The sequence below is a fragment of the Crocodylus siamensis genome, chromosome 1, assembly GCF_052110815.1.
Source record: "Crocodylus siamensis isolate JL-2025a chromosome 1, ASM5211081v1, whole genome shotgun sequence".
NCBI lineage: Eukaryota > Metazoa > Chordata > Crocodylia > Crocodylidae > Crocodylus > Crocodylus siamensis.
This window is the reverse complement of record NC_143395.1, coordinates 116,521,470-116,545,612: the sequence shown is the minus strand read 5'-3', so window position 1 is coordinate 116,545,612 and position 24,143 is coordinate 116,521,470. Positions and strand designations below refer to the sequence as shown.

The 24,143-nt window shown below is 40.8% G+C and overlaps 1 protein-coding gene across 7 annotated transcripts in view; it reads right to left on the bottom strand.

Annotated features, from left to right (window-relative positions):
- The window catches only part of SASH1 (SAM and SH3 domain containing 1), an 840,287-nt gene that overhangs the window by 168,727 nt on the left and 647,417 nt on the right, over positions 1–24,143 (bottom strand). For 2 of the 7 annotated variants that reach the window (XM_090041080.1, XM_090041093.1), the window contains exon 1: positions 18,287–19,261. The exons of 4 other annotated variants lie outside the window; for them this stretch is intronic. In XM_090041080.1, the coding sequence (XP_089897206.1) occupies positions 18,287–18,382 (96 nt within the window). In that variant the 5' untranslated portion in view covers positions 18,383–19,261. Of the gene's footprint in view, positions 1–8,152; positions 8,172–18,286; positions 19,262–24,143 lie in introns of those variants that run through there. One more of the 7 variants, XM_090041099.1, reaches the window with a different exon arrangement.

The following is a 24,143-nucleotide window of genomic DNA, read 5'->3' as shown; positions in this document are numbered from 1 at the left end:
GCTGTGGAAAATAAGGCGGCACATATTTAAATGGTTTCTTCTGAAGCTCTGCCACAGGTCCAACTGTTGCTGTTAAAAACTCGGTGCCTTGTAATCTGAAAGATACATCTAACACTTTGTGGACTCTGAGTTTAACCTCTCCTTCACTCCTACTGTTTCCTGATGCTCAGTGTTTTACCAGAAAAGGAAATAACTATAATTGAATGTGGCAGAAATCCACTTGTCCCCATGTAATCCTAGCAGCAGGAGAAATGTTTTCCTGCAACTCTTTTACCAAACCAAGACAGAATCCTTTTCCGTTCAGGAACTGAAGGGACGGACAAGAAGGTATATCAGAGCCCTGCTGGGCGCAGCCGCCTTTCTTCCACACGGGGTTCCTGAGGAAATCCATACCGCTACAGAAAGTGGGTGTCGCTGTCCAACAGATATAAACAAGTGCATTCTATTTTGTCCTTCAGCTCAGCAGGCTCGAGCTGGACCTTGGCTGAAACGATCTGGCACTGATGAAGCAAAACGGCAGTGTTTATATGTGCCGGAAGAGCTAAATGTGAAATGTTAAGCAAAGCGTAAAAAATAAAACCCAAAAAGACATAAGCCTGCAGGAATAATTTGTAGGCAGGGGGGATGCCTTAATGCCACCACCATTCTTTCTGAGCAACTCTCACTTAAGGATATTTGTAAAGAATGATTTCTAGCAGACCTTGTGGGATCTGCTCTTCTCCCTCCCCCTTGATGCTGTAATGGGGCAAGCTTTTTCAGAGTATGCAGGGTGAGGCAAGTGGTATTGTTTTCACTTCAATGTGGTCAAAGTGCTTTCTTTCAACAATTCTTAGGTACAAGGCAGACAAACAAAAGGTCAACTAGCTTGTATTCAGCGTTCAGGCAGCGAGCCAGTGGCAGAGATGGGAATCAAACTCACGAGTGATGATTCTCAGTTGAACCCAACTCATTATTTTTTGGATCTGGTGTCGCTCTGTTCCCATGCAAAAAATGGGAAGATATGCACATGTAGGGTCAGATACTCAAGCGTTAAGCACTTCTGGAGATCTAGTCTGTGCCTAAACGAGAGCTGCTTAATGTTGGTCTCTCCGGCAAACCTGGCACCCCTTCACTGTGGCACGTATTTCTGGGATGGTGACTTCTAAATTGCATATGCTAGTCTCAAAAACGCAGGGCCCACATTATTTTATAAAATTGAAAAACAGAACAAGAGTAGCTAGAGACAGGCACACTCAAAGTGATTTCAACACTGTAATAGTTATTATGACCCTATCTTAAGTATCAGGCAAAGTAGCTAAGTAAAAAGCTATTCAGGTACAAACTTCACAGCACCAGGCTAAGGATTTTTATTGTCTTAACTAAGTACCAGGAAAGCCTGTGTTTGAAGAACATTTTATTTAGGAGTAATAACGCACAGTTATCTGGGGGTTTCAGTTCATTTAATTGAGTACAAGTATACTCCAGTGGGTCTTAAAACTGCGGGAATCCATTTAAATATTATTTAGATGCATATCTTTTAAGTACCAGAGACTGTGCAGGGATTCGTGTTTATATCAATTAAGGATAGCAAGTTGGTAATAAAAGCTCTATTTCTTGTCAGTTTATAATCCTTTGCACTCTGGGATCTAGTACTTTTATTCACTTATTTCCCTTTATCTGCATAGAGTTGAAGATGTGGTTTTACATTCTTATATACCCAAATTGCTTCAGCATTGGCAAAATGCTTATTGATGATTAAACTAAATGGTCCCTTTCCCAAGTAAAAGAGAACCATCTCTGCTCACCAACAGAAGTAAATCCCACCTCATTTAGTCCTGAGTTACCTTAGAGCTGCTGTACCTAACAGAGGCTTCATGGTGGTTATTTTCTCATGAGGCAGTGCACAAAAGGTTGCAAATGTTTCCATCTAAAACAATGCACTATATCCCTGATCCAAGAAAGAACTCATGCTCTTGTCCCACTGACTTTTTCCAGTATATACTGGCTTTCAATGGGACATGGTTAAATGTTGCCCTAAATAAAAATGATTTCCTGAATCTGGCCTATGAGTGCAACTTTACAAAGAACCTAACAAACACACAACTAGGGTAGGATCAAGCATACAATTGATAATAAAATAGGGTGATGAAAAAGTCCAGAACCAATCAAAGACCCTGAAACATGACAGAAATGCTGGATTCTTTCACATGCATGCATTTGGATTTTGACTAACTGCAAATTAAGGCCATACTAATCTCAGTAACTTTTAGCCTCACTTCTTGGCCTTGGCATCCCAAGTAAACTTAGCCATATGTTGTGGAGCTTCTTACACAGGAGCAGGAAAACCAGTTTATGTTACTTTTTCCACAAATGATGCTTTAGAAAATAAATTAGTGGAGCAGTCCTTGACAGGCAGCTTAGCTCTTCTCCATCAAGCAGACCGTGATGTCATCTGTTGTTCTGTTAATCAAAGAATATCTTAACAGCAAAGGTAATCTACGAAACACTGGAATAGGAGAGGAGTGTTTCATTGCTTTTGCCCATAGGAATCTATTCCTACGTCTAAATGTCTAAAGCAGATGTCTAAAACAAAGGACTGTGCATTTTTCCAACCTGTAAGACAAGGGCACCATGTACACAAAGAAATCTTATGAGAAAGTAGTCAAAAGGGAACATTTTCCATTTATAAGGCTTCAGCTGACTTCTGCTAATGAGAATGCAGAGCTGTACAATCACATCCCTCTGCAAAGCTTCGAAGGCAAAGCCCTGAGTATAACATTTGGAATGAGGCACACGTGAAGGCAGAACCAGTATTTCAGATTATTCCAGCTGTCTGGCTAAACCTTGATGTTCTTCCACAACCTCAATGTACTTTAGCCAACTAACTTCACATCACAAACTGCCTAGGCAAATCCAGAGAGGGTGCAGTGTGGCTTTGTGGTCACACTCCCTCTGGCTGTAGGCCATATGCCCGGTTAGCTCAGAGCTCAACAGGCGCTCAGGCCAGAGTCCGTCCTTTCAAGCAGTGTTAGACTCTGTGGCAGAGTCTTGGGAGGTGGCAGGGGTGCTGAAGGACTGGGTGAGAGGGAGAGGAAGAGCAAAAGAGAAGCAGGCTCCAGAGCTGTTCGAAAGCAGGGACTACAGGCAGAGTCTGCGCTGGTGAGCTCATACAACTCTCAGCAATGGTGGGGCTGTGCTGACTGGCTGAGAAACTGAGAGCTTTCTAACATCCAGGATCATAATAAGGGGCTACAGCCACACTCATTTCACCTGTGTGGCACATGTGCAATAAATTCTCTTCATTGTGCACATGCAACATAGCCAAAGGGGTTGTCTCTGTCACTCCAATCATGGATCCACACATGCAAGCTGCCCACTCTAAGCATGTGCCAGTCATATGTTTGGAGGATTCTTGTTAGTTTTACTGTTTATAGCAGTTTCCAAACTATATATTTATCTTTAAAAGAAAAATAAAATAAGCATCCCTGCCTGCTATGTTAGGACTGCAGTGCTATTTCTGTTCTTCTTAACTTTGCTCCCAAGCCTAATAACATAAGAGGTCCCCTCTCTTACTCCGAATTATTTTCCTCCCATGTATTAATTGCCTGGACATGTCTATCAGCCGTCATCTCTGGTACTTTGCCAAATTCGGTTCTCGTGGTGGCCCTTCCTCTCCAAAATCTTTATTCAGGCCTGAATCATTTCCTGTCATGAACACAGCAATTCTGGTTTGTGATCTTCCTGAATTCCTGCTCCCTAATGTAGAGAGGCTACAACCCCTAGTTGGGTGCTCTTAGTGTTCTGGTCATGAAAGTCCTCAGTCCTCTAGATAATGATTCACTTTTTCCCTTCTGCATGTTACCTTATTCTTTTCCTGTATGAGAGGTATTTTTCTGACAGTAAGGCAAAAGGCTGTGGAATAATCATGAATCATTCAAAACTGAGAAAGATACTAGGAATCACAATGTAATGAACTACAACGGATATGCAGAATGAATTGAAGACCTAATGAATACTTTTCCATCTCAGATTTCTGTAGCCTTCAGTGTGTAAGTATCTACAGGCAGTCCTCGACTTACAAATGTTGTAAGTGTGAAACACTGTAACTTGAAACATTTGTAAATTGACACCCGGTTTCAACTTTCTGATGTCAATTTTGACTTTACAACACTTGATCCAATGTAATGCCAGACCAGCAAACAAGTTCACTGTGTCGCCCATCTCCTTGGAGAACATCTGTCCAAACTTCCGTGGACACTTTCTTTAAGAAAGCAGATAAGACTCCAGAAAAACCTGCAGCCAAGACTCCTGAGACTACTCCAGCCAAGAGCCCTTTAAAGAGTCTAGCAAAGTCACCTCAAAGAAGTCCTTCCAAATCAACATGATTGCTGGTTACAATATAAATACATTAACGTAGCTATATTAATCATCTATAATTTATTGAGTACAAAATTCTGAGTTATTTTTGGTGAAAATAAGGTATTGGGCCTTGGTTCAGGAACCAATGCCCGATTTATAACATTGTTCCCTTCGGGAAAATCAGTTCTGAGTTACGTTTTGACTTAGGACACAGTTTTCAGGAACCAATTGTGTTGTAAGTCTGAGGACTGCCTGCATAGTGTTTTGCAATGCTGCTAATGGAGGTCAGCACACAGAAATAAATGCTGTGTTCTCTATTAGTTTGATATCTTCCAAACAGGAGACATTACCACACCTTCAGCTCTCCTGTGAAACATGAATTTTAGTTTCTACCTAGGAGAACTTTTACAATTTCTGCTCTCTCCTATGCCTGATGAAGGGTGAGTGTGCCCAAAAGCTTGCATATACATACAATCATTTGTTTGCAAATATCTAGTTGGTCTAATAAAAGATATCACATCTTCCATAAGTTTTGATGCCTATTAGTTTGAGGATTACAAGTACTGAGTAAAATAGCAAAGATTTCTTGAAGAATGAGTACAAAATCCTAGCTGACTGAAAATACAACACTGAAATTTCCACATTTCCCATTTTCCTTAGCACTAGTAATTAAGGAAACAACCCTCCCCACCTCCAGCACCTATGAGTTGTTCACATGTGGATATTCAGAAACATCCTTTCATTTCTGTTTTGCAATAAGCATACCAATACACATGACAGAAACAGAGCTTCATTATTTGAGTTAGTATCTTGATTAGGTCTGACTTTAATGTTTTTCATTTAGTTCCCTGGATCCAGAGAGAAATCATGCCCAAGCTTGGGTTTGCAGAAGCGTACTCATATGAACACATACATTTTCTCAACAGGTAATAAAAATCAAGGGCTGGATCTGTGCTGAGAAAGGAAAATATGTGAGGCGAAGTGACATAGCTTGATCCCTCCCGACCCACCACAAATCAACATTCATTCCTATAAATGTATAAGGTGCCTTCATAAGGGCTATGATATAAGATGAGATATGACTTAGTCATCACAGACAGTTTAGAGAAAAAGGCAGTAATGAAAAAAAATGGGAGAGAGAGAAGCTAAGAAAACAAAAATAAAACAAAAAATACATGAAAATAACCTTTTCTGTAGAAAGAACTACATCTGTAAATCTCTACTGTTGAGGAAAAAATACATACCCATAATATATGAAAAAAATGGAGCACAGCATATTACAGAAAGAAAGAAAAAAAAAAGGAAAGGAAAAAAAAATCCATCTATTTGCATCCTTTGGTTTTGTTTTAGTGATACACAGCAGTGTAGATACAGACACGCACAAACAATCCTTGACTGGGCAATGTGAATAATTAAGAGTTCCTGGGAGTTGTTCTTTTCTTTCCTAGAAAGAATGTGACTGCTGAGAAGCTTCAGGGAAGAGTGGTATGCAGAAAAATGCAAAGACAATCCAAAGAATTTGCCATCTACAAGAATTCGGAGTTTGTCCATCTAACATGGGATCTTCACTTATTCAAACCTCTCTCTCAGTGAAAGAATTTAGAGGGAAGGGGAGAGGAAAGGGAATCTATTAATCTTGCTACTTAAAAAAAAAAAAAAAAAGTCAAATCGAACAATGAGGTCTACATGTGCAAGCCTCTTGCAGCATCAGGTTCTAAGTAACCTTTGCCATTGGAGTTAATAGCTTCCTATTGGACTAATCTATACAATTCCAAAGTGACTCCAATGAAAGCAGGATTAGGCACTTACAGCCACCATGGTGACAACTGAGAGGTCCCTTTAGGGATATAGGGCCTTATATTCAGTGCAAATAAAAGTGATCCAGGCAGTTTATGTAGCCCTACAAGAGGGCACCACCTTTTTGTGACAAGCAGGAGCGGACAAAGCTGATCCATAGAAGACTTATGCTCTTAGGGATGAACTCAAAATTCATGTAGCTCTTATACAATTATGTGCCTCTGCTTTTATTTAAGAGTTATTTAAGAGTATATGGGTACGCCTACGTCGCCATATGGCAACATTGCTTCCTTCTGCTTGTGGCGCATGGTTAGATTTCCTCGCCACGTCGCTGTAGTGGCATGCTAAAACAGGGAAATATACCACTACTGCAATGTAGCTGCCAATCACATGTAGATCCAGTAAGGCAATGTGTAGAAATGTCCTATGTGAAGCAGGTTATATATGAAGACTTATCTGCAACTCCACGTTGTGGACTCTTCATTTCCTGTTCCACTGCTTCCCAATTACTATGTTTCTCTATATTGCTGCTGTGCTAGCTGATCACTGGGCATGGGACAGCTTGCTTTGTCAAAGCCATCTTTAACTCATCAGTTTTACACTGTTGCTGGAGTGCAAAGATGCTTTGGATTTCTTGGTTCTGAATTACAATATCAGCTCTTCCTGTCATTCCTCTGATATAATGTTGTGTGATTGGAGTTAAGTAGTAAAAGTGGGAACCTTTGCCCCCTCTCTCCTGTATTGTTATCTACAATGACAGAGACTGGTCCTCTGAACAGTGGCCTTTTCGCCTGATGAATCAACACTACTAACTTATTTGCATCCATACAGAACCTAGCTTGACTGCAGTAGCAAATCTTGGAATCAAGCCATGGAGTTGCTCTTATCCTAACATAACACCATCAATTGCAGTCTCCCGCTGAGCTGTGTTGTCATTGATTTCTATGTTCATGTATAAGCATCTATTGTCCGGTATATCTAAATGTATGTATTATAAATATACAGTGTCCCTATCACATATTTTCCCCAAAATAACTTCTGCAACTAGATAAAAATATAGAACTTTTGATGTGTAAACATACAGACTCAATCATATTACTCTGAGTGTGCGAGATGCCACTTCCCAGCAGTAACAATGCAAGAATGAAAGCAACATGTCTTGTCCTAGCTTTGAAAAACAGATATTTCACTTCCACTTTTAGTTCCTAAGTATGAGTTTTAAATTACCAATGGATTAATACTCCCAGCTGAGTTTTTCTACCTGTGGAATTTGCTTCCATTTTTAATTCTTTGAGGTTGAAGAACTTGACCATAACATAAGATCTATCATTTATACTTTCAGATACACAAAGTTGAGAAGGAATCATGAAAAGCAAGACTGCCAACAAAAAATTAAATCCCTTTATTTTAGGGATATAAAGATCACAACATCCACAGCCGCAAAGGTCATTAAAAGAATATGTTATCCATGTAGTAGTGAAGGCATGTACTCTATGCCTATAGAATGCAATTCAAGCTGTGTCAAATATAACAAATAAAATAAAATATTAAAAATAAACAAGAAATAGGTCTAAAACCAAAAAGGGCAGACTGATGCATATCTACACTGAAGCTCCCTTACACAGTTTCAACAGTGTTATTTATGTCCACTGTAAGGTCATTTTGTAGTGCCAGAGGCTGCAATGTAAATGAGAATTATGTCCACCAAGCCAATATTTTATTTTGCTCTCATGGGGTGCATCTGGATTTACCAGCCTAAAAAGAGCTGAATTTGCCTTGGTGTCATGAGAACAAGTTTTGCTGGATGTTGGAATGTTAAGGACTACAAAGTTTAACTGCTTCATGTTTTTGATCATCATAGACAAAACTTGTGCAACATCACACAGTTAGAGAAATGCACTTAATGTTATGAAGAGATGACAAATGAGAAAAATCTTCTTGTTAAAGGCCTGTGGGGAAAATTCTCTGCTGGTGTAAATGAACTCAAGTCCACTGACTAATAGAGTGCAAATCTAACCTTTTATCTAGTGCTTTCCTCATCCTCTGTTTCTATGGTACCCGTTTTATTGAGCCAAGCATCTTCCATTGTAAGTGAGAGCATCAGGTATGTCCAGCCAATCAAGAAACTTGATTGACTTAATGTTTCTGCATACTCTGTAATGATAAAAATAAATAAGTGGCTGACTGGGAAGTCTGATGACAATCTACTGAGAGAGAGCTCCTGTGGCTACTGGTGCAGAACTCTTTAATGAATTACCTTTATTACATTGCATTGCTATTTTTCTGTTCTTTTGTTCCCTCTTTATGCACACCAAAGAATACACTATGGAGAGCTGCAGTGTGATACAAAGACTTAGTGCGTTTATCATATAATGTCATCTTAATGTGTAGCAGTGCTAAAGAGAAACTGAAGATGTTTTATATTTTCTATCATTAATCAAATGCATAAAGCAAGTATGCATAAAGCAAATGCCCCTTATTTTTCCTCCACTGTTTATCTTAAGCCCTGATCCAGAAAACCCACCTCCATAACCAGATCCTTATATTTACACAGTGTCCCAGTGAGGTCAAACAGCAAAAACTAATAATAACACAGCCAAACCTAAGGCAGATTGTTTTGATCCAGACTCCTAAATGGTAGGATCCAGTGCCTTGGTTCTTGGTCCATCTATGGTTTGTTAGCATGATGGTTATTCAAGAAATGGAGATCTAATTTAAAGTAAATTATAGTTTTACTAGTTATTATTTGTTTACAGTTTTTCTTTATCGTCAGAACAGCACATGAAACCAATTCTTCTGTCCTTTCCACCTTAAAAATATGCTTTCCAGGAGGCTGTTGTTTTTCTTTTCACATGGAAGTGCACTTCAAATTCAAATGTAACTTAAGCACCTTCTCCAGGCATGATCAAAATTTATTTATTATCAAAACAATTAGTATTTTCTTATACCATACCTCCATTTGCATTAAAATACTTGATTTTTCTGAACACAAATTCAGTCAAGAAAGACTTTTGCTGTTACCATAAATGAAACCAAGGAAAATAGTCTGCTCAAACCCTAAGAATATTAAACCAGACACAGTGAGTACACCTCTAGCTCCAACTTCACATGCTTCAGAAATGAAGCATATACTTTCCTTTTAGTTTTCCTAGAACAGCTGGCTTTTGATGATTTACATTTTTATTCAAAGCCGATTTATTAAGATGAGCCCTACCATAAACGTTTTCTACCACAGGATTATACTAGGGCCATGCAAAGCTTTGGATCATGATTCAGATTCGGATGATTTGGAGGCTGAATCTATGAATCTGAATCAAATTGCTGGAGGCTTTACACTTTCTGAATTGATTCAGAGCTTCTGAATCACTTCAGAAAAGATTCTATGGCCAGATCTCCGAGGAGGCTCAGAGTATAACAAGGAATCGATGAAATATCTATAACTTTGTTGCTTTTTTGTCTGATTTGGATGAAACTTGCAGGGGTAGTAGCCTCTGCTGAGAGACTGAAGCCTACCAAGTTTCAAGAAGATTGGTGCAGGGGTTCAGGGGGAATGGCACCCCAAATTCTTGAAAGCAAAACTCACATCACTTGTATGTGTTACACCACAGGGGGGTGAAAACTGGAGGGGTAGTAGCCCCTGGTGAGGCCACAAAGCCTGCCAAGTTTCAAGGAGATTGGTGCAGGGGTTGGGGGAGAACTTCCCCTCAAGCTGTGGACAAGCAAAACTCATGACATGGGTGATACTGCGTGTGTTAAGGTGCAGCAGGGTGAAAGCTGCAGGGGTTGTAGCCCCTGCTGCAGCCACAAAGCCTGCCAGCTGTCGAGGAGATAGATGCAGGGGTGGGGCCCTGCACCTCTGGCTGCTGACGGCAAAACTCATGACATGGGTGCTTGTGCAGCTGACTGTCTCTGTCTTGGGGCAGTTGGTTGTCTGTACTGATTATTTCCTCTCTTTAGTCTATATTTTTGTAGGTGTTAATTGCTGCTAATTAACTGGCTACATTAGCTAGCTACTGTGTATTGAGCTGGTCTCTGAGTGAATCATGATTGATTGGTAACTGGTAACACAGTAGCTTAGCAGCCAGGCCAGCAGTATTTCCCTCCCCCCTCCACCCCCCCCCCCCCCCCCGCCCTGCCCCAAGATAGTCAGTCAGTTGCACAAGCACCCATGTCATGAGTTTTGCCTGTCAGCAGCCAGAGGAGCAGGGCCCCAGGACCACCCTGCACTGATCTCCTCAACAGCTGGCAGGCTTCATGGCTGCAGCAGGGGCCACCATCCCTGTAGCTTTCACCCTACTGCACCTTAACACACACAGTGTTACCCATGTCACGAGTTTTGCTTGTCCACAGCTTGATGTGCAGCTCCCCTCAAACCCCTGCACTGATCTTCCTGAAACTTGGCAGGCTTTGTGGCCTCACCAGGGGCTACCACCCCTGCAGTTTTCACCCACCCTGTGGTGTAACATATACAAATGACGTGAGTTTTGATTTCATGGATTTGTGGTGCAGTTCCCCTGCACTGATCTTCTTCAAACTTGGTAGGCTTCAGTCTCTCAGCAGAGGCTACCACCCCTGGAAGTTTCATCCAAATCAGACAAAAAAACAACAAAGTTATAGATATTTCACTGATTCCCCGTTATACCCAATGGCCGGATCTCCGAGGCAGCTCCAAAGCTTTGGAGCCGCTTCAGCGGATCGAAGCAGAAACCTGACCTGGTCCAGAGCTGCAGAATGGATTGCTGGCATCCGAAGAGGACGGATCTGAAGCCAGATCGAATACCTGCCTACTCTCACAGGCCTAGATTATACTTCTGCCAATGTACCAAATATCTCAAGGTAACTGTAAATAAGATGGTACACCACCAAACTCTCACACACATCTCCAAAGGAGAATGCACCTTTATCACAAAAATCTTATTCTTAGACATATTAAAGACAAACAGAACAATTCCTTCTTTTCTTGTGTGTTCAGTCATGAAACCCTGAAGACTAGGAACCCAGATATCTATAAACAACACCTGCCTCCCATACCCCCACATCTACTGAAAGCAAAATGACAAAGGAAAAGGCTGGTCATTTACAGATTACTTCATACAATTGTAAGGAGGAAAAATATCTGCCTAATCTTACGTGAAAACAGCTATTATTAGAAACAAAGCCACAGGGTCAACACCTAATAATTATTACTAATCATGTATCATTTACTCTTATGCAAGTGTCATTTATATACACCAGCCCATGGGCAAAATTTCTCACTGGTCATTCACATATGACAACAGGATAGGTGGGGAGGAAGAGACATTTGCCTGCTGTATGAAGGGGAAAGGGTAACATGGGATGCAGCCAGCACTCTGGTCCCTGCCAAAGGAAGCACTAAAACCTATGCAATGCCTTGTATCCACTCAACCATGTGACTTTTGGAAAAGAAATAGCCAGGAGGAGCCAAGCCAGAGACTGGAGCCAGAACAGCAGCTGCAGAAGCAGCTTAAGTGGGACTGAAGAACACTGATATATTTTCCACACTTTCGCCTGGACTTTATCTGTCCAATGCTGACTGGCTGTTTACTCCTGGCTCTCTCTCCCCCTTCTCCATTTCTGCATCACTCCACACCTGCTTCTCAGATCCAGCCCACTTCTTCCTTCCTCTTTCCGTTAGCTGATCCCCTAACAAATCTACCTCCTAAAAGAAAATCTCGGAACCACAATGGAATTTGCTATCATTACACTGAAACATAGCTCTGGAAGGACTTCCAGGGTCATCTCGCTCAATTCCCTGCACAGATGCAGAAGTCACTGCTCCTAAACTAGTCTGGATAGTTGCATATAGTGTACAACCTCCAACACAAGGAGATGCCACAATTTCCCTGGACAGACTGTCCCATTGTCCTGCTGCTCTTACAGTCACAAAGATTTTCCTGATACTGGATCTAAATCGTTCTGTTCCTATGTTATGTTGTTTTCCCATAACCTTAGCTTATCTTATTTGTTTATAAGCTCTTCTGGGCAGGGACCCTCTTCCCACCCTACATTTGTACAGTTACTTGAACAATGATCATAGTAGTGCCTAAGAGCACATGTTATAAAAGAGAATTAATAATTATTTAACCATCAGAAAATATGACTTGCCCTGGACTCTCAAGCTAGTGTAGGGCATTCAAATAGAGGTGTCCAAAGCTGTGTTACTTAATGTTATCTTTTTACCTAAATCCATTTGGTGCAATAAAATAAAAATCCTTTATAAACTAGTTATTCTAAATGTGAAGAAGCCAATATTTGCAGGTATCCGAGGCTCTTTTAAATAGGATATAGACATAATTTAAATAAAAGCAAAATATGATAACTGATAAGTATACTATATTTCACAAATGTAAAGAAGCATCCTAAATGGGGGGAAAAAAGTGTCAGTTTATTTTTCCAGAGCACTCGGCATAATTCAGACTGAAATGAATGGGCTGGTTTTAAAATCCAGAGAAAAATGCATGAAATTAGACTATGGAGATAATTTTCCTAACAGAACCAACATTCACAGTCCTGGGTTAAAAACTGGAAAGTGGGAATTTGTAATGGAGACACTGTCCCACCTTAACTGAGTAGCTAGCTGCTCTGCAGAAAACAGCTCAGGCACACATAGCAAAATCCAGACACAGAATCCCTTATTTTTTTCTGCAATTCTAAAAGCCAGCAAAGGGCTTAATGTTCTTCTGAAGACAAATGAGAGACCCAGATCCTGCCACTTTTATCATACCCAAGACTAGTATCTCATGGATACTGTGATGCCTGATGGAGACATCTGCGTTATGTGACTTGACATGCAAGAAAAAGTCTAGGTCAAAGGTTATCTCTGTGAGCTGTCTTCTTCATAAAGGGATTAGTGCTGGTGGGTGTAACATTTTATAAGGCAGTGGAGAAAAGAGTGAATTGGTGGGGGCAAGGGGATGGCTAAGCAACAAGTCAGTTACTGAAAGAAAAAACATTCCGTTTCAAGAGTAATGTTTCTACATGACAGAAAAGCAACATATCCTACATGGAAATGTATAGGTCAAGCCTATTTTGTCCAGCCTTAGCTTTGTCACTGAGATTGGCTTAAAAAACCCACTCTGAAATAATAGTAGAAATAAAAACATTTTTAATCTGAAACCTCATAGTGCTGCACCAGGTAATTAGGTAGCAGTTTCACCTTGTTACAGATGGGAGAAACAGAAGAAGGATGGCAAGAGTCATTCAATTTCCAAAAGGATCCTTTACTTTTGGATTTGATCTTTTTTGGGTGTCACCGTCACAGTCTTTTCAGACATGCTAAATACCTGCCATTGCCCTTGTAGTCACTGGTTTTTGGCATCCAAAAATTGAGGCACCCCAGATTAGTAGAGTACTTTAGAAACAGGCATTGGAAAGTCACAATAAAAGTGGTGGCAGAGTCAGGAACACAATCCAAGGGATAGATATCTTAGGCTGGTGTGAATTAACACAGACCGACTGAGTGTTATGACAATTCACCAGCTGAAGATCTGAACGCCAGTGCCCTTGGCATGGAAGAAATAGATGCCCCTTGTCCACCATGCAGTAGTTCATAATTAGATCTAATGTGAGCTGAGGAGTTATTTGATGTGTTTCTCTTTTTTTTTTGCCTTTTTTTATTACTTTGATAAGAAATCAGGCCTAATTGTTGAAAACTGCACAGAGCGTTGTACTAAGTGATTAGATTATGCATGCAAATGGCAGAGCTCCAGACACAAATATAAGCAGACTTTATTCTCTTCAGTAGAGAGAAACTGTTCTTTTAGCTGGCAGCTGCCAATTGGACTGCACTGATTTTTCTTTTATCTGCTAAAATGCTCTTGATGGAATTTAAGTTTCTTTGCTCAATGCTTATCATTGATCCACCAGCCTTGAAACCAGGAACTTACTGGCACTTTGAAACAATCAACCTGAAACGTCATCTAGTTTCAATGTAACTCCTATAAGCACCTCTGTATCCTTTGGTAAGACCTTGTTTCTTCTGCAGAAAGAGTCTTCAGTGAGCCACATCCACTTCCCTGACTAAAATCCTTACTCCACCCAAGTAGTTTGCCACTGACTTCAATAGGGGAAGGATTTTATCCCATCTACCTGCAACAGCAACAGTACACTAACGAAAGAAACATACTTGTAATACAGAAGAGCCAGTAGGCCTGCTCTAAAAGTCTCCCTTAAAAAAGATCAAACCAATACACTTACTTTTGTAATATTTACTCTGACGTCTTATCAAAGGCCTTATACCAGCAGATACACTCAGATGCTCAGCTGGGTGACAAGTCAGTTACTGAATACAGTTTTCATTCAGTTTGCTCTTGCCACGTTAAATGTTTGATCCATATCTTGGAGCCATTTTATAAAATGGTGCTGCAGTCTAGGAGGATTTCTGTGATAAAGATATCACATTACTCACTGCAGTAATCCCACAATATACATCACATCATTTTTTTACTATGATTTGCCTAGGAACTATAATGAATTGATCCCCCTACCATCCCCCCAAATAATTTTTGCTAAAGATTAAGTACGAGGCTTTTAACTATAATTTTTATCTACACAGTTAAATGACTGTGAGGTACTTAATTCACAAGAGCTACTACACAGTATTTCATTATAGTAACTGTAATAAGGAAGAATTGCTTGTACTTCCACAAACCCCCAATACAGCTGGAAGCAGACTCTATATTTATCACCTATACAGAGAAAGTAATTATGTGCCCCAAAGCCTCAGAGGAGATGGTGCTTGTAGCCAAGGCTTGAAAAAATGTGCAAGCAGCTCTGTGCTTAGGAAAAACCTAAGTTTTTGCTAATTTTGCCTGTGAAGCAGACTCATACATGATTGAAATCCACTGAATCCATTCAATCCTTATTGAAATCCAGGCTGAAAATGAAATGTACTGGGCAATGTAGCAGACAGTTGCAGAATCCAGCTCTAAATAACTCAAAGGCTCCATCTTGTGCTGCCATGTCCCTCAAAGGGACATGTTCTGCCACTATTTCTTGGATAAAGGGGAACCTTCCTTCAGAGGAGTTCCAAGGAAGGCCCTGGGGAGTATAAGTAAAGTTGGCAGAACGGGTTTGCTTTCACCTTAGGTTTGCCATCTTCCCCCTCATCTAAAATAGATGCTAATGTTTCTCCTGGACTTACTTTCAAGTCTGCTCCAATTCTTTTTTGTAAGGAAGTCTGCTCCAATTATTTCTCCCTCAATATCTCCATCTTTCAATTCTATTCTTGTAACAGAACGCACCAGTCACTGGCTACTGGTCATGTACTCACCAACCTTCATACACAAAGAGCTTGAAAATCTGCCATGGCTACATCTGCTACACAAAAGATTAGGCACTCATTTCTAGAGGTAATGCACAGATGAGAAGTCAATCTACACCAACCTGCTGAAAAAATCATACTGTGTACATGAGCTCTCCAGGGCTAGGCCTTGCTCACAGTTCCTACTCTTCTACTGGCTTCCAAAAAGTAAACAGATCAGATAGGTTTAAAACTCTCCCAGCTTCTTTTGGCTACTGGAAAGGATGAGCCCTTTCTGTCTGTTCTGCTTCCTCCCTCCTGGCTGCCGCACAGATGTGCAAGACTGCCAGTCCAACATTTCCTCGGTCCCCAGTGTGCCATAAAGTCTTTGCTACTCTCTTTTCCAGTGAATTGTCCAGCCTCTACCTGCTGTAGCTCAAAGCTCTCCTCTAGCAGGACCAAGCACAACGCCAGGCAGTTTTCACTTGCTAAAACAAGGAGAAACAACACAGAAACTATTGCTGCTGAACCACATTATGTTCCGTTGCTGGGTTTTGCTCAGTTCACATTCAGGAGACTTGCTCTGCAACCGCACAAACTAGGAACTTACTGTATAAAGTAGAACCTTAACATCTGCAAGAGCATGCAGGGCCTTTTTCCAGGAAAACCGCTCTCTCACTGGGGCATGTTGGTTTTTGAGAACCAATGCATGAACATATTTTAATCCTGTTTGTTGTATTAAAGAATACCATAGGAAGAAAGTTTAATCAGGCATGGACTGCAACCTCTTGGTAACAAAATGTCTACTCCTGTAGCTTGGTCTGACACCTGGAGCTTTAGAGCTATTTTTATCAGAAAAAGAACAAAATGGTCCAGGAAGAAGCTAAAACGAGCAGCAAATACAAAACTCTACCCATAACTTGATGTTTACCCCAAATGATTACTGCCTGAGACAGAATTTTTCCCCTACTCAACTTCAGTTTGGTTTGGCCTCCTCAAACTTCCCCCACAATCCCTAAGGCATCCAATAATCCTTTGCTTTCACTAAATGCAGTATTGAAACATGCCAGAGAGAGCGAAAGAGACTGTTCATAAAGCACCAACTGTCTGCTCCCTACAAACTGGCAAAATTGACTCTGCTACCATTCTTGCATTAACGTCATTAATAGGGAAACAATGTAAGCAGTCAGGTGCTATTAAACTGGTTTGCCATATGGATGAGAATGTCTATGAGGACAGGAAATACAGGGCCAGATTTTTTTTTATTGGTACTTAAACTTTTAACAAGAGTCTGTTTTCTATTATTATTTCTAGAAAATTTAGACTAAGATCCTATTGGCTTTATCCCTATTAAATTCTATAGATTTCCAGGAATGATTTTATCCACTGAAGGTTGCTGGCTGAAAAATTAAAAAAAAAAATCCTTTGTGTGTTTTTTTATATATTTTTTTTTGGTAGCAAACTGCAGCACAGGGTGTAATTCACGTGGTTCCTCTATCAATAGAAATCTATAGGATAGAGGATGCAGATAATATTACTGCTTGATGTTTCCTGTGTAACAGTTGTTGTCTATGGTAATTATTACCTGGCATCTCATACAAATATTATTCTGATAACACAGCTAAGAATATTGAAAAAAGTTACAGAAAAGTTAAAGCCCTCCTTGCCCTACAACTGATACAGTAACAGTCATCAAAATAATTAAATATAAAGCAAGTACAGCTTATCCGTGGGTTTTTGATCTTCTGTAGATGTTGAATTATTAAGAACCTGGGGGAGGGAGGGTGGATAGGATCACCAAGGTAGAAAGAAATGTTTTACTTGCTGCATACTTGTAGCTGAACGTCTTATTTTAATAATTCATCAAGAAATGATGTTTCAAGTAAGCATCAAGGATGGGTGCAATCTGAGAAAGCGCAACTTTGTCTCAAGTTTTTGCAGTAGCGTGCTTGATGTGTTACTTATTCACTGGAGCTCCTGCTCCCTCGCTCCCACACACACACCACAAACCACACTAACAACACACACTCCCCAACTATGCCAAAGTCAAATCCAAAATTCATACGCCAAATTCCACACTGCAACTTTCAAATGCACACACAGCTAAACCAAGTTGATCACAGGGAGATCTGCATTTCTTACAGCTAATTTAAAAACTTCACTCGTCTTAACAAAGCTTAGAGTCATTTCAGCTCCAAACATGTTTGTGAGCAAAGTAAATCATTCGTCAATCAGCCTGATAAAGCATTATTTTTAGATGTACACACTTTTAAAATGCCTTATGGGCAATCTAAACAAACTGTCAGCCAAAGCAACCCATGTTCTTGAACTTAATATCTGTCCCAAATGCCAACTGATAAAAGCTCAGAGAGCTATATCAGAGTGAGCCATGCTGCTGAATTGCGAAGGGAAGGGGCATCCACATAATATGTTTCTCTCAACATGAAAATGTTTCAGGCACAGAAAAAAAACCAAACCAAAATCCCACCCACAAAGGTTCTTAAAGCAAACCTCAACGAAGACCTAGAAATCAGTGATGATTGCATAGTTTAACTTGACCGGCTAAACTTCATAGCAGGTGTTACAAAAATGAAGTGGAGCCATAAGGGTTTAATAGCTGCACACATGGTCCTGAAAATCCTGACTGACTTCCTTCCAGCAGCAAAAAAATGGTTATTCCTTTAAAAAAATATATTTGACCCCAAACCCCCTACCTTTCTAGAAGCCCCACACAAATTATGCTTAACTTGCAGAGTGGTTTGGTTTTGTTTTCAATCAACGAAACAACTCCTTTGAGTACACAGTCAAACAACTGGGTAGGGTACAAAAGGACCCAGAGTCTCATCATCTCCTCTGCAACCCTTCTCCCAGCAGGCCCCAGCAACTCACCAGTATACCCATTACATCCGTCCAGAGTTTGGAGAAAGCCTCAGACATGATGCTGTCCTCCTGGGGTTCTGGGCAGGCTGCTTGTTCCTCCTCCATGTCTGGATTCCCTGCCTCAGCAGAACTTAATACTGGCTCCCCAAAACAACAACCTTCTGTCAAGGGGTGATCCCTCCTCAATAACACACAGCTCACCAACAAGAAACACTTCCCCAGTCCTTCTGAACCGCTTCACCATGCCTTTCTCTTCTGATCACTGCTATCAGTCAAACCCCAGCTTCTCCAGAGGACACCCACAGAATGCTTCAAGGGGGAATGGAAACAAAACACAACTTTTCTCCAGGTCAGATGCCAGACCCTGCTCAGTCAAATGCAGCTTCCCCCTCGGGTCTCTCCTTTCTTGCCTTTTGATGGATCCAGGAGCTGCAGAGCTGACATTCCTTCAGAAACTTTTCTGGTAGAGCTGCAACAACAGGGTAGCAGAAGGCAAGCTGGAGCCACAGTTTCACCGTGGGGGCTCTTGTAAGCCTAGCAGCAAAGGATTCACTGTCATATCATTTATTCTAACAAAGAAAAAAGCATCGCCTGAAAAGCCAGTCCCTTAGAGAGGCAGCTTGTAAGGGCACCACTAGCAAAAGAGGTGCCTACGCTTTCTTTTCAACTTTTAGGTAACTCACTGGTACCCCTTTCTTCCAAATGAGCTCTCCCAGATTCACATGACTGCTCACTGTGTCTCTCTCGCTCAGCTAAAGAAAGCTTTTAGCAACAAAAGGTACTCTGATGTCAGGCTCTTTGCATGGAAATGAGCCACAGGCAGGAGAACAAATCGCCTGTTGAAAGAGCAGCCTCGCCGAAGACGTTGGCATGCACAAGTTTCCAGTCGCGAAAGCTATTCACTCAAAGCAGCCTCGGTCACAGGACCTTAAAGAAGTTAATCTTTAACGCAGCCTGCAGCCTCCCAAGGGATCCAGTGTGGCACAGTTCCCCATCTTTTCCAGGGAAGCCAGCCTACCTAGCCCCGCCTCTGCTAGGAAAGAAGTTTGCAAAAAACAAAAAAGTGCTGGGAACTTTGTTTAATTTGTGTGGCACTGATGATTTCTTTCTTTCCTTGGTGCTAATGATTTTTTTCACACGGTTTGGGAAGCAATCAGCATCTGACTAGGAAAGCTATGGGGAATATTGACTTTTATTTTCAAGTGTAAAACTTTTTTTTTTTTAATACCCCACTAAGCTGACACTACAAGGCAGGGGGTGTTTCTGCAGCAGGGCAAAATATTTCCTCCATTAAGATTTTTCATTTGCTGTTTGAGGCGCATCTTTTCTTTTGCAAAAAGGCAAATCTGTCCCTGATTAGTTTTTGTAAAACCAGCTCCCTCAGAGCAGGAATCTAGAAATATTTTGTTTCTTTTTTAATTTATTCCTCTCTCCCCCACACACATTGTGATGAGTTGCTGTAAGCACCAGTTACATCCAGCACAATGAACATTCCTTTTTGTGGGTAATGTCTGATTGTGTGAGTTTATTCAGTAACAAGATCAGGATAAATTAATCAGATTTCAAGGGTACATCTAACAAAACACTGCCCATGTGCTGGAGGGCTCCACTGGGATCAAAGTGAATGAGGGGGAGGGAATGGGGGACTTTTTCTAGGCCTACCAATCTCAGACCCCACTAACAAGCTTATACCAGCTGGCTATTTCTACTAAAATGATCAGCAATGAAACAGTTCAAATTTAAATTTCTGCAGTAGATGATTAGGCTTTAAAAATAATAAGCACCTTGTCAAAAGCTACTGCTGTAACCTATCATTTAATCTGAAGCACCTGTCCACATGGGGAAGAATGATAATGTATTTAGGAGATGTGCAGCTGTAACATTACAACCAGCTTTTGAGGTACAAATCTTCCATGCTGTGTCACTTCGCCTTGCACCCAAGCCGAATGTTGTCACTACAGACCTAAGCTGCTGCTTATGCTTTTCTGAAGCTACTGTCATAAAAATTTACCCCTATTGTCTGTTTTCACTGTGGCTTTTTGGAACCCTGTGGGCAGCTATGAAACTGACAAGAATTAGGTCAATTTCATGCTCCTGTGTAGGGGGGGCATTTAGAAGCAGGCTGACACAAATAGTTTGCTGGAGAGCAGGACTCAAAAATAGATATGGCAGGGGATAGATAAAGCAGCAAAAACAGGCCCTTGCCCAATAACAGAGTATGGACTTTCATATTTCCATAAAGCTAGGGGTCTTTTACAAAATCATGTAGCAGAGACTTCAAAACAGCTAAGCAGAGGCTGAGATCAGGGAAAGAATCCTGGCTGAAACCTCAGAAGTCCTTCAACAACACATTTGTGAGACATAAAGAAGCTGGCTTTTCTGGGCACCACCTCTGGATAATATCAGTACTTAGTTGATCTTTGCTGTTAAGTGTCTAAAAATCTTGCGGGAGCAAAGGAGATGAATGAGTACATGTGGGATGAGCAAGACAGACATAACAGAAGGGCAACATTTATAGGATAAGTAAAAAAAAGAGAGGGAGGAAAGAGAAAACATTGATGATGTGATGAAATGTAAAATTTGTACTGGCACTTTTGCGTGCAGTCCTCATAATTCAGTCATGACTTGTCCCATTCAAGCCCCAAATACATGGAGTTAAAATATTATTTGGTATTTTAACTTTTATGCAACGCTGTCGAGTATGGGATACATAAAGTAGGTCTATAGAGCATAGAAAGGTTACATTGACACTCCCTTGAGATGCCTTGCATAACTGGATTTCATTAGTCAGAGGTCATACAGCATGCCCAACCAAAATCCAAGTAGGAAAAACCTTCATAGTAGCATCATGTCAGTCCTATGCAATCAAAATGCTGATTCATACAAAATTAGTGTTGGAAGGGACCTCAGGCCCCAAAGTTTGAAAAATCATGATTCAAGCACCCACACTTCAGTCTCAGGATTTAAATACATTTGGGATTTTCTGCATTTGTCTTCTGATCAAGGATGCACTCAAGTCATATTCTCAGTCATGGGTGCTAAAATCTTAATTAAAAGGAAAAAAAGAGACACAAGAAAAGTTCATATTATGTACTCATTTGACTCCAAGACTAAGGGTTTTAACACCCCAAATATGATGTGGTTCATGATAAAAAGTTAAAGGTTAGTAACAACCGACTCAACACAGGCCTGCTAGATTCTTCTTTAAATTATGGTACGCATATTTAATCTCATGATGTCCTTACCTGAAGTAGGCACTTTTCAAGAGATGCCATAATAAAAATGATATATTGTCATTCCCCCTTCTTACACAGAACTCTCTCCCAATTATCCTTCAGTGGAAGACCCAGTGGAAATTTTCAAGGGGTAACAGAGACCTTTTCCATCAAGAGTATAGATATTCTAGGGCAACTGAAACCTAGTTCTGCTGCAGTGATGAAGCCTAGCTGCTTAAAGCATGGCTCATCCTAAGCCACAGTTTTTGGTGAATTTGTAACTAATTTGACTTGCAGAGTTGTGTTAATTAACCAGAAATAGAACACAACCAAAGCCTGTAATCTACACAATCCATCTGCCTCATGCACAATTAACCAATGGCTGCAAAACCCCAAGATTCAGTCATGTTATTATCTATGTCAGGGGTTGTCAACCAGGGGTGTGTCTACCCCCAGGGGTACTTTGGAGGATCTTAGGAAGTATGCATGGGCAGGTGGGGATGGGAGGGGGAGAGTGAGGGCAGTGGTACCCCTCTGCAGGCTGCGCAGGTGCTGCCCAGGTGGTCAGATGTGGCAGAGGGGGAAAGCTTGCACGCGGCAGCAGCTGCCACTTCCTACCACCTTGTGCTGCAGCTGCTCTATGTCCAGCCGCATGCCACACCCCCCCAGCTCTGTATCTGGGGGTACACTGCTCTGCATATGGTTGCCTGGGGGTACAATGGTCAAAAAAGATTGAAAACTCCCGATCTATGTGTTTGAGTGTGTGCATATGCAACGCCAACTAATTTCAATGGGAGTTGTCCCTCATACTCAGACTAGCCAGACAGGCTTGTCCAACTTCAGAAGCACTGACTGTTCATGATCCAATCAAAAAAAAGAATTACTCTTCCAATTCAGGCCTGACTGTAACTCGGGCTGGAGATTTGCTATTTATATAGTACTTTATTGTAAGGAACAGCTCATGTGACGGGATGTACGGTCATAAACACACACACACCCCTTGGTGCTCACAAACACCATATGCACAGAGCCTTGAGTCATGAGGCAGAAGGGTCAAAATCCTTTCAGCTTCAAGAGAGGGTCTGTAATCTGTCCATGGCCACACATCCTCATTTAGCATGACGAGAAGTACAATTAAACACTCTTAGCTTCACCACATACAAATCCTCTAAAAAATAAATAACTTATTTTTAATTATTCATCTTAAATGTTATTCACAAAATGTGAGATTGTAATTCTGGCTTTAGGATCCTTTAGCACTTTCTCTGTATCAACTGCTTCTGTCAATGGGCTTGATGATACTAATCTCTTGTACAAAGTACATTCTGCATCTGAGGGCAGGACTGAGTGAGTCATAGCCAAATGGACTGGATATCACATCATATCATAGCAATACAAGGCAGTACATTGGGACTCATTCTTCTCTTTTTACAATGATTTTAAAACTATTTGCTGCAGATTTACACAGATGCAAGAACCACCATACTAATACATTCCCACATCACAAAACAACATATTAAAACATACAGGGCTCTAAGTACTGCCAGCATTTGGAGCGTTACAACAAATCTTACCCATTTTATAAACTGGACCATTCAACAATACTGACCTAGTGTACTAAACCTAGACCACATAAACACTTGCACTGCTGTAGAGATCAGAAATCACTAATTATTTTAGAGGTTTAGCTGTCAGACCTCAGTATTATTGCTAGCCTCATGAAAACAGTGTTTCATATAATAACTAAAGCAATAACTTGTAATACAAATCAAATTGAGTTAGGAATGTATAATTCTATCAGTGAAAAGCAGTTATGGAAAATTAATTGTTTTCCTCTGATAAAAAAATCTGAAAGCTCCATGTGAAACCAGAGCCATCACTCTCTCACTTATCTGAATCTTGCTACATTAAAAAATAAAAAGGAGAGAAAGAAGCCTGCCCCTGAAAATTGCTCCATAAACCTTAACAGTTTGTATTAGTACAATACACCTACAGATTTGTAATACTGCCAAGGCTGGGTAGACCTCAATTGGGAGAGACAAAATATGGTGACTGTCACTTAGTATGATTCATCACAGAAGGAAAAGAAATCTAACCACAGCACACAGTAAATATTACTACCCTTCTGGAAGGATGCTTGCTGAGCCATAGTTGAAAGGAAAGGATCATATCCTCTGTCCCTGTACGTAGATGAGCTCAGCAGTAGTCTTTTGTATCCTGTCCATGCTTCCTCCCTCCCCCATTAGGGTAAGAAATTACACTTCACCATTTTAGTTCTACGGTAGGGTGTCTCCAAATGCCGTAGTGACTCAGAAATCTCCATATACTTTACTAGAGAGATACAAGATGATCTGATGCTCACCCTTTGGTCTCTCCATAGCATTAACTTCTGCCCTTTCCACCCAAATTCATGATCACACCTTTCCAGTCCCAAAGAATAATTAGCTTTGTCACACTGATTATGGGTTTGTCTAGATTTTTGTTACACAGCACTGCAGTAATTCAACTTGGTAAACAACAAACATTATTTTACTTTTCTGCAGCACCTTTTTCAAACATTTTGGGAACAGGAATTAACCCTCAGAGCTCCTTGTTCCTGCTTTGTGTGGATCAGTAAACCACCCCAACTGATTTTACAGAGAAGAGAGGGG